This window comes from Ornithorhynchus anatinus, chromosome 14 (genome assembly GCF_004115215.2).
Source record: "Ornithorhynchus anatinus isolate Pmale09 chromosome 14, mOrnAna1.pri.v4, whole genome shotgun sequence".
NCBI classification, from domain to species: Eukaryota; Metazoa; Chordata; class Mammalia; order Monotremata; family Ornithorhynchidae; genus Ornithorhynchus; species Ornithorhynchus anatinus.
In genome coordinates this window covers 39,116,012-39,126,508 of record NC_041741.1, presented here as the reverse complement: position 1 = coordinate 39,126,508, position 10,497 = coordinate 39,116,012, and the positions used below count along the sequence as shown (strand labels likewise).

The 10,497-nt window shown below is 54.4% G+C and overlaps 1 protein-coding gene and 1 long non-coding RNA gene across 2 annotated transcripts; both read right to left on the bottom strand.

Annotated features, from left to right (window-relative positions):
* Positions 1-542: 542 nt before the first annotated feature.
* ASCL1 (achaete-scute family bHLH transcription factor 1) lies at positions 543-2,091 on the bottom strand. Its single transcript, XM_029079300.1, has 2 exons — positions 1,310-2,091; positions 543-1,029 (listed from the first exon to the last, which is right to left on the bottom strand). Exon 1 carries the CDS (start codon positions 2,089-2,091, stop codon positions 1,354-1,356), a length of 738 nt encoding a protein of 245 aa, XP_028935133.1. The 3' UTR covers positions 543-1,029; positions 1,310-1,353.
* Positions 2,092-8,623: 6,532 nt separating this feature from the next.
* On the bottom strand, positions 8,624-9,278 carry LOC114816712. The gene is made up of 2 exons (XR_003764521.2): positions 9,160-9,278; positions 8,624-8,771 (listed from the first exon to the last, which is right to left on the bottom strand). It is a non-coding gene; the product is annotated as an uncharacterized LOC114816712 (long non-coding RNA).
* Between the last annotated feature and the right edge of the window lie 1,219 nt (positions 9,279-10,497).

Genomic DNA, 10,497 nt, shown 5'->3' with positions numbered 1-10,497 from the left:
ATTAATACATTAACGAAGTTTCTAAAAAGTAAGACACGTTGGTGCTAAAGTACATCTGGAGGCCTTCCCATCCCACCTGTAAGGAGAGTCCTTTACCAAACCACGCAGAAAAAATGGCAGTTGTAAGGTAACGTTGGCTACACGTCTAAGTAGGCAGAGGTAATAAGCATCACATATTAAAAGTATCAAGATATACACATTTTAAACCATCTGTACAAAACTTCTATAAATTTCTCTCTCTTATATACAAAAATATCTTAATATATCCCCAAACCGGTTAGGATAGATACAAATAGATTTTCTTATAATAAAAAAAATTCACAAAAGATTGGAAGCATTCTACGACGAACCAGTAGAAAAGATTTCTCCGGGGAGGCGTGGGGGCTGGAGGAGGGGCGGGGCGAGGGGAACCGGGGCGGGGCAGGATTTCAAAGGACTCTTTTGAGCACAGCGGAGTTTCATCGCAGGCAAACCGGGATGAGGAAACTAAACGTGTCCACAGAGCAGTGGGGGGAAACGGGGCGGGGGGGGGGGGAAAAGGGTGGGGGGACCCGACCCGATCTGTAAAAGGACGCAAGGACTGGCGGGGGAGGGGGGGAGGAGGAGGAAAGGGAGGAGGGAAGGGAGGAAGCCCCTCGCTGTTTCGCGTTGTGTGTGCGCGTTGCGTGTGCGCTTGTGTGCGCATGCAGGCATGGATGGGGGGCAGCGTGTGCCGCCCTCGTTCTGAGCGGGAGGACACGGTGGGACACGGTGGGACACGCAGGCTTCGTCAGGCCCGTATTCCGCAGGCGGACCCGGCCTGGAGTGCAAAGCCGGGCGGCGGCGGGTCGGAGGGGGGCGGTTCGGGCCGGTCCCGGAGGCCCGCGCTAACTCCCCGTGCTCGGTCGGGTGGTCGCCGGTGGGGTTGTCGTCTCTCCTTTTCGTTTGGTTGGGTTGTTGGCGGTCCGCTTTTCTCCTCCCCGTCCTCCTTCCCAACGCGGCGGGCGAAAAGGAATAAAGCCCTTCTTGCCGTTCGCTCTCCAGCCGGTCCTGGAAGACAAGAAGGAGGGGAGAGATGAGTGCCGAGGCCCGGGCCGGCCGACCCCCTCGAAGGCGAGGGGAGGGGCGGGGCGGGGCGGGCGAAGGGGTGGGGAAGAGTCACCGGCGGAGACGCAGGCCGGGCTGCCGGCTGGCAAGGAGTCAGGCAAGTTGGAGGCCGGGGCCCCCCGCTCCGCCGCCCCCTCCCCTTCGCGCTGGTACCCGGTCGGTCCCCCTCCCCGCCCCTCGCCATCCCCCCGGCCCGGGGCGTCCGGCCGCCGCACTCACTCACCCCGGGCGGACGCTCGGCCCCCGCGGGCCCGCTCCGGCAGGCGCTCAGAACCAGTTGGTGAAGTCCAAGAGCTCCTGCTCCTCGGGGCTGAGGGGGTCGTACGAGCCCTCGTCCGACGAGTAGGAGGAGACGGGGGAGCCGGCCATGGAGTTCATGTCGTTGGAGTAGTTGGGGGAGATGGTGGGGGAGAGCACCCCGGCCTGGAAGGCGGCGCTGACGGCGTCGTGCTCGTCCAGCAGCTGCTGCAGGGCGCGGATGTACTCGACGGCCGAGCGCAGGGTCTCCACTTTGCTCATCTTCTTGTTGGCCGCCCCGTTGGGGACGTGCTCCCGCAGGGTGGCGAAGCCCAGGTTGACCAGCTTGACGCGGTTCCGCTCCCGCTCGTTGCGCCGGGCCACGGCGGCCGGCTGCTGCTGGGGGAGGCTGTAGCCGAAGCCGCTGAAGTTGAGCCGCCGCTTGCAGCGCATCAGCTCCGGCGAAGACGAGCGCTGCCGTTTGACCTGCTTGGGCGCTGACTTGTGACCGCCCCCCGAGGGCTGGCCGCCCGCCGGGCTCGGCGGCTGCTGCTGCTGCTGCTGCTGCTGCTGTTGCTGTTGCAGCTGCTGTTGCTGTTGCAGCTGCTGCTGCTGTTGCAGCTGCTGCTGCTGCTGTTGCACGCTCTGAGCGGCCGCCGCCGCCGCCGCCGCCGCGGCGAAGAAGCAGGCGGCCGGCTGCAAAAACGGCGGCGGCGGCGGCGGCGGCTGGCTTGCGGGACCGCTTTCCATCTTGGCAGAGCTCTCCATTGGCAGCGCCGACTGGGGAGCGCCCAGGAGAGGTGGAGGTGGGGGGCGGGGGTGCGGGGGGGATGGGGAGAGACAGAGGGGAGAGGAAGACACAGAGAGAGGGGGGACGCTGCTGGAAAGAGAGAGACCGAAAGAGGGGCTCGGAGAGGGGGGAAAAATAGAAAGCAAAGGAGGTTTCTCTGGGAGGGAGAAATAAGGTGCGAATGGTTTTCCTCTTCCTCCTCCTCCCACCAGCACTCCTCCTCCTCCTCCCCCTCCTCCTCCCTCAGCGGGTTGGCTTCGGGAGCCTCGCGTGGCGCTCGCGTGTGAGGCCGCCGCTAGCGCTTTCTGGCAAGGAAAAAAAAAAGGGGGACGATGAGCGCACTCGCTCGCCCCTCGCTTCCCTGAGCCCGCGGCTCCTCGCGGGTTGGTTTGGGGGGGATATTTTTTCTTTTCTTTTTTTTTTTTTTGTTTTGACCTCGCGGCCTCTTCGTCTGTCCCCGTCCGTCCTGTTTTCGCCCTCCCTTCCTCCTGTCCGCCCGTCCGTCTCCGCCTCCGGCCGGGTCCCTCTTTACGCCTCGCACGTTTCCTGGCTTGAAGTTGAGTGCCTGCGGTCCGGAGTGCGGCCGCCTTTTCAATGGGACACACAGCCCCACGCGCTCGCCCTGGCCCCGCCTCGGCCCCCGCTCCCGCAGCCGCCACCGGGTCCGGCCGCCCCCCCGCCCCGCACCCCTCCTCCTCCTCCTCCTCCTCCCTCCTTTCTCCTCCTCCTCCTCCTCCTGCCGCCCGCCCCACCCCCCCCACCCCCCCCCCCCGCAGCCCGTCGCTCCCGCTCCTTGCAAAGTCTCCATTCACCGGGTTTGTTGTTGCAGTGCGTGCGCCGGGCGCGTGCCGCGCGGACCGCTGAATAAACAAGCGGGGAGCCCGCCCGCCCGCCCGCCGGCCGGGCCGGGCGGGGCGGGGCGGGGCGGGCCGGGACCCTGCGGGGCGGGGGGCGGGAAGGGGGGCTCGTCGTAGGAGGGTTTGGGGGGGAGCCCCAGCCCCATCCCCTGCCCCTGCTCCAGCCCCAGCCCCTGCCCCAGCCCGGGCCCCGGCCACTACCCCTGCCTATGCCCCAGCTCCAATCCCTGCCCTGCTCCTGCCCCAAGGCCTGCCCCGGCTCCTGCTCCAGCCCCAACCCCTGCCCTGCTCCTGCCCCAGCCCCTGCTCCTGCCCCAGCCCCGATCCCTGCCCCTGCCCCGCTCCTGCCCACCCGCCCCAATCCCTGCCCACCCGCCCCAATCCCTGCCCCTGCCCCAGGAAAGGCGCAGTGAAGCAGTCGTCCGCACGGACCCCCTGCCTCTGGCCGGGGCCCCGGCTTGGCCCCCAGACTGCGGCTTTGGGGTGGGACCGGGGGGTTGTCGTGAGGAAGGCTCTCCGGGTTGCAGCGGAGAAGAGCGGTGGTGCGGGTGGGGGGTCCCGGCGGCCCCGTGCCACTTCGTGGGAGGGGGCGAGAAGGGGCGGGGGGATATGGTCTGGGCTCGGGGTGAGGGGCGGTGGACTAGCCTCGGAGGCAGAAGGAAGGGGGACGGGTGGGCCGTCCGGGGCAGAGGAGGGGCTTCGCTTTTCTCGCCCTTAGGGAGACTCCTGTCCGGGCGCAGGGGGAGGGTGCGGAGCCTGGTGGGGAGCAGCCGATCCAAGCCCGCACAGCCCGGGCCTTCAGCCTCGTCTTTCCCGGGAGAGGGCGAGCGGGGCTCAGGGGCCTTCCCGGGTTCGCCCTTCGGCCCCCCCGAAGCTTGGTCCTGCCCCCTCCCAGCCAACTCACGGTATTTATTGAGCCCCTTCTCTGTGCAGGGTGTCCGCGGAATCCTGCTGCGGGACCCAGTTTGGGGGACGAGGCGCAGAAACCCGAAGCAGGAATGCAAGGTCCGCTGGACCCTCGTCTTTATCGCCCCAAACTGACCTCCCCCCACCCCAAAACCCCCCAACTTCTTCCAAGATGCTGTTTGAGACTGAGCAATGGGAGTGAGTAGATAGGGAGGGGATGGTACAACGGTCCAACCGCCCTAGGGCGGTGTCTACACTGGAGACGGCATCGGGTGTCTCAGTTATCTGGATCATCTCCTCATCTCTCTATTTGTCGTCGCCCCCCCCCCCCGGTTCATATTTTAAAGGAGGGATGGGGAGGAAATATTACCTTCCTAGAAGGAAAGAGACCGCGGAAATCTCTTCCCTCCCGGTTGACTCTCCAGTCAATCGATCGATCAGTCTTACCTATTGAGCGCTTACCGTGTGCAGAGTGGACTAAGCGCTTGGGAGAGTACAATGCAACAGAGATGGTAGACACGTTGCCAGCCCACAGCGAGCTGTGAATCAAATTCGGTATTACTATACGACAGATAGAGGGGGGGGGGGGGGGCGGGCGGGGATTTCCCATCCCCGAAAGGTCTAAAATAGCGTTGTTTGCGCGTATTGCTCTCGAAGAGCCTGGGGGTGGGCCCGCAATAAACCAGATCCCAGGTTGGGGCGAATAGGTGCTTTTCTTTCCCCACTCTCTTTATTGCCATCCCTGCCCTCCCGCCCCCGCCCCCGTTAACTCCCTACTCCCCGCCCACCCTTCAACAATTGGATAAAAAGTTGTGAGCAGCCTCTGTCAAATTTAAGCAGATGACACCTGCCAGTCGCCTCATAGATCCCTCTCCCTGGAATCTTCTAGGGATTTCGGAACAAACACTTGTCCCAGGTGACAACAGAAATTGCTAATACTAGTTTTCGTTCTTCTGCCGTGTTCAGCGATACCCCTTACAGAAAGGAAGAAAAAAAAATCTGTACTTCTCCGAATCCTACTTTCCCTCTTCTCCCCTCCCATCAAACACTCGCTCGTCCCTTTAGAAATCCAAGTGTCTTGCTGGTTCTCTAGCATTCTCTAGTGTCGAGCCACTTCACTCTATACACTGTCGCCATCACATCTCTACGTCGTACAAATTGAAGGATTTTCTTGAGCTTTCACTGGGCTCTGGGGTATACCGTCTATTTTGTCGTGATCGCTTTTTCCCATACGTGTGTTTCGGCACCAGCTTGCTATTTGGCAGTTAGCTTCCTGGCCAATTCCGTGATATTCCCGTTCGGAGCGGGGACGATCAGAATATGCTGTAAAGCAAGGCCATAGGTGGAAGGGGAAATTCCCAACACATCTAAACTGCCTGAGAGTTGAGGGGAGGTTTGCAGAAAACGTTTTCTCTTACGAGTTTGTCAATCCTATTGTGAACGTGTTAAATGCTATCATGATTAACGTGGTAGTTTCATTTCATAACGTATAGTTCTGGTAGCCAATGAAAATTTACCAGAACGGCCACTCATAACTTATAATTAGGCGTGGCATAGAAAGAGCGTCCACTAATCAAATTTTAGACGTGACAGAATCAATTCTGACCATAAATAGAGCGCTCTTCAGGATGCGGGATTTGCAGTATGGAGATTACGTTATACGGTGTTTTACTCTTTTTCACCCGATTCGAAAATGGCCTGGAACCCGAAGCACCCAGAAAGTATTTCTTCTCTTCTGACTCCGGTCGAGGTGTTTGCTTTTAGGTTAAGGTTTGCTTTCCCCTGCTCAAATGTCATCGGCTCTAATTAGTTCCGATCAAAGGCCTTTTAAAGAGCTTCTGTCCAACCTGGACAGGGCCTAGTGGAAATACGTAATCCTGAATGGTCGATCCCGGTATGGGATTCACGAGAGAAGGACGGTCAAATATGCAGTCAAAAAGTAAATTAATAAAAGGGACAGAAAAATAATTTCAGTGGAGTGGATTTTCATTTCCAAGTCCTCGTTTGTAGGAGTCTAAAAGTAGGGAGACAGTAGTTTAAAGCTTTTTTAAACGCGGGCTTACAGAGGTTTAACTTGCTCCTGCATTTTTTTAAATGTTTCAATAAATAAAATTGAACCAAAAGTTTAAGAATGAAACATTCTTTAGGCTACTCGAAACTCATAGACATACAGGTGCAGAACTTCCAAGAGAGGGCTAGAAGATGCAACAGTATGCCCGGTGAGTATTATCTCTACATATTGTATAGGGAGGAAGGAAAAGACTGATAAAGAGCTGATTCTCTTTCCTTCTCATGGCATCATATCAAAGTCCACACTTCGAGGTATATTAGGGCATTAAGAAATTTCATTTATGGGGGAAATGGACAAGAGACCACAAGAAAATGGCATAGGCCTAGGTGATGCATCAGTATCCAGCGTCCCTTTGATTAACCCCCTGCTTTGAAGAGAGTTGCATCAACTTTGCGAGGTTTCAGGAGGCAAAACTGTTCGAAAAACTAGAACTCTCTACTACAGTGTAGTTCATGAATCATTCTATTCTCCCACCCCCACCCCCCACCTCCTTCACAAACCTGTGTACCGTAATTTACACGTTCTTCCAAATAGGGGAGAATTGAGATTGGGCAAGAACTCGCTGTGGGCAGGAATGGGTCCGTTTGTTGTTATAGTGTACTCTCCCAAGCGATTAGTACAGTGCTTTGCACCCAGTAAGCGCTCAATAAATACGATGGAATGAATGAAGGACGATACTAAGTTAAGAAATGCCCATCACTTTAAAAGAAGAAAAGCTCTATCCGGTTTTTACTTAGGGTGCTGAAGGAATACTGAAAGCATTTTACAACCCCCGAACACTAGGATATCTGAGACTTTGGATTGTATTTCTCCAGCATGGTAAAAGATTCCAAAACCCCGCAAACATAATAATAATGATATTTGCTAAGCGCTTACTATGTGCCGAGCACTGTTCTAAGCGCTGGGGTAATCAGCTTGTCCCGCGTGGGGCTCACAGTCTTAATCCCCATTTTACTCAGGAGGTAACTGAGACACAGAGAAGTTGTGACTTGCCCAAAGACACACAGCTGATGAGGGGCGGAATCGAGATTAGAACCCACGACCTCTGACTCCCAAGCCCGTGCTCTTTCCACTAAATCACGCTGCTTTTCTGGGCTTCCGGATTAAACTGTACGTTGATATAGAACTGAGTAGAAAATGTGCCATTAACAGGTGAGGAGAGCCCATGTGAGTAGAAGCTGGAAACAATCCATCAGTTGTACTTATTGAGCGCTTACTGTGTGCAGAGCACTGTATTAAGCGTTTAAGCCAGAAACCGGGGGCATCCTAAATTCTTCAATCTTAGGGCAGTTACCGTATCAACTTCTATTAGGAGGAAGGACGAGTCTAATCTTTCTGGGAAAGGTAAAACCCAGTTAGTGAACGTTAGGTCTCAAAGGTAAATTATCTTTTAAGTATTGGCTGGTACAGAAGGTATTAAATGCATAGACATGTGACATACATGTTAAGTTAGAGCACAATAAATACCATTAAACACATACCATTTGCTTTGAGTAGTGTTGTTTTTGTGATTAGGCAGCAGTGCACCTGCATTGGAGAGTTCTTAATTCTAACATAATGATAAATCTCTTCCTTTTCAATTTTTTTAAGCAAGACAAAAAACCTTGAACTATCATTATTTTATTGTGGCTTTTTCGGGGAGGGAGCGGGGGGGAGGGGAGTGGTAATTTGCAGCCACCCTCACGAGTTCTTTTGAAGTTGTCCTTACTTCGCTAAGCTTTTTTTTTTTTTTAAAAAAAGACTCATTTACATTATGATTAAATACCTTCCCTGGGTAAGCATAACGAAAGTCGTTAATCTATATAGATCTTGAAAGAATCAATACATTCTAAACTTTTGTAGGATTTGTTACACTCTATTTTGTTACAGTAGGCGAGCTCGTCTGGGTCTAGGCACATGTTTTTTTTTGTTTTTTTTTCCTACTCCCTAAGAGTGAAAATAAAGTAAAGGTCTTTCATGGTAAACAAAACCAGCTGATTCTCCACATAGAACACATGAATAGCTGGAAAAAAAAACTTACAATAAATGGTGCATTTTTTTCTCTGCTGGGTATAGCATTCAAGATCAGGCCAGTATTCAAGAAGCAGTCCATTTTTTGCTCAGCAAGAGAGTTTAGAAAAGAAGCGTGGGGTCTATTCAAGGATCTTTTCCCCCTTCACAATTGCTGGGCTTTATGAAACCTATCTTCCATGCCTTGTCAGAGGATTTCTGGGGACCAATTAGCGCTTTGTTGCAGGGCTTCTTTGCTGAATCTTTGAGCGGTAAGAAAAAGCTCTCTTGAGTCTCCCCTTATTTTGACTATTTCAGTCATTACTCAGTGTAATAATTAATATGACAACTGGACGCTGAAGTTTGTATAGAAACACCTCCGCTACAGGAGAGAGCGTGCAGTGGGTGGTAACGAGCTACGGATCAGACTGAGAAGCCACACACACAAAAAAAAGGATGAATGAAAATAGAGAAAGAGAAGGAATAAAGATGAAATAGTTGGCACAACGCGGAGACACATAAAACAGGCTCGAAAGGAGAGAAGGGGGGAAGGGGGCAATTAGAAAAAACAGAGGTTAACTTATTTTGAAAGTGTTTTCGTGAATAAAGCTGGAGGTTTGTGCTGAGGATCTCAAACTTTACTAGTTGTCATGCTTTGTTACCTACAGCAAGTATGCGCCTACCAAATTTCCATCAACTCACGTATTTATTTCTGTTTCTAGTTCCTTTCCCTCGGAGTTGCACGTAAGTCGGTCGCTTCCATTTGAGCCGACCCTTTTCAGTTTGGGATTTCTCCTAGAGACTTGAGCTTTGGAATGTTAAATCTCGGGCATAACTGAAAGAAGAGAATTTCCAAAAGTTGAGGGCAAGCCACGAGAAAGAACCCACCCACCTCCACCCGCCGTCTCTTTCCCCACCCAACTTTCGGTCTCCTTGCTTCAAAGCGATTCAACCGAAAAATCCCCCCACCCACCCCCGGCTTTCCCAGGGGAAGCTACATAGGTGGACTGTTAATGATGTATCTGTTGAAAAGATCATTTTTTAGACCTTAAGGTATCCTAGGACTTAAGGTGGCAGAACTACGTCCTGCCACACTCCATTAAGGGCATAAAAAAAGACTGGAGGTTTTAAGCGTATCAGTTACAGGTCATGCAAATGAGCCACATCCTAACCTAAAGCTACAGTTCCCATTTAGGATGAGGGAATACAACTCTTTTTCCTACTTGTCGGCCCGATTGCTTTTTCCTGCTATTCGACTTCGACTGGGGCCAGGGCAAGGAGAGAAACTGTGCGTAGCATCCCTCTCCCAAGCGCTTTCACTATTTCAAACGATATTTCAAACGATATTATGACGTCATAGCCCTGGTCCCCCCCCTTTTCCACCCCTCCGGGACCCAGTGGGTTCTCGGTGCCCGAGTCGAATGCCCCTCGAGCAGATTCCCCACCCCCCTGAAGAAGTGGGCTCCGGCTGAGCGTGCAGGCAACCAGCCCTGGCTGGCTTGCTTTTCTTCCTCCAACTTGGAGGCGTCTGGTCCATCTCCCTTTGCAGCCCCGGAGGGGTGGGCCTTGGGCGACCGGTCCTATTCCACCCCCCCCCCCTCCAAAATGCTGCCGCCAGGGGTCTTTACCCCTGGCTGGCATCTGCGGGAGTGTTTGCGGGGGTCTGTCGGAGCCGGCGGAGTCTCCTGGAACGGTTCAGCTGCCTCGGAGAGGACAGGGGCAGTTTGCCGAAGTGGCTGAGGTCAGTCGTGTGTCCTCATTGTGCGGCCACGTGTCCTGTGTCCATCATCGTCTCCCTAAAGTCCGACGCAGCCCGACTCCTTGCGGCACCGCCCGGAAACATTTTCCTCCAATAAATTCCTCCCCCTTCTCCTCCCCCCCCCCCCCCCCCCCCCACTGTTTGCCCCCGGCCGCCAGCGAAGAATAGGGAGATATTTGCTCATCCAACAGGTTGGAGGAAACTCGGCACGCATGACACTTAACCTCTGTACCTTGGGAGGTGAGCGCGTGCAAATCAGGAGCTCACATTAACTCTTTCATCTCGGCCCAAAGGCTCTCCCCCTTCCCCTCCATCCCCCTCCTTCTTCCTCCACCGCAGAAGGGCAGCGTGCCTCGCTACGGACTAGGCAGCTGGAAAGGGTAAAAGGAACCGCATTCGTTCATTCAATCGTATTCAGTGAGCTGCTACTGTGTGCAGAGCACTCTACTGAGCGCTCGGGACGTACGCTTCAGCCCTAAAGAGAGACCATCCCTGCCCATGCCGGGCTCACAGTCTAGAAGGGACAGTCCACCTCTTCCCGCCAAGGTATTCCAGACGAGGGATTTTTATTTATTTATTTTGTTTAACTCGTAGGGCACGGCGCTGGGATTTTAGGATTCGAAGCACTGGGTTCTATTCGTTTCGTGGAATCGAGTCTCCCATCCATCGATGGGCACGCCCGCCTTTAACTCTGACGAGGGGTCACCCACAAGATGGCATCGGGAGGTAGAGAAAAAAGGCAGCGATCCGAAGCCCTCCAAGAGAAAGATGGGCCACGCTCAGCTGTCGCGAGGGACGTCTG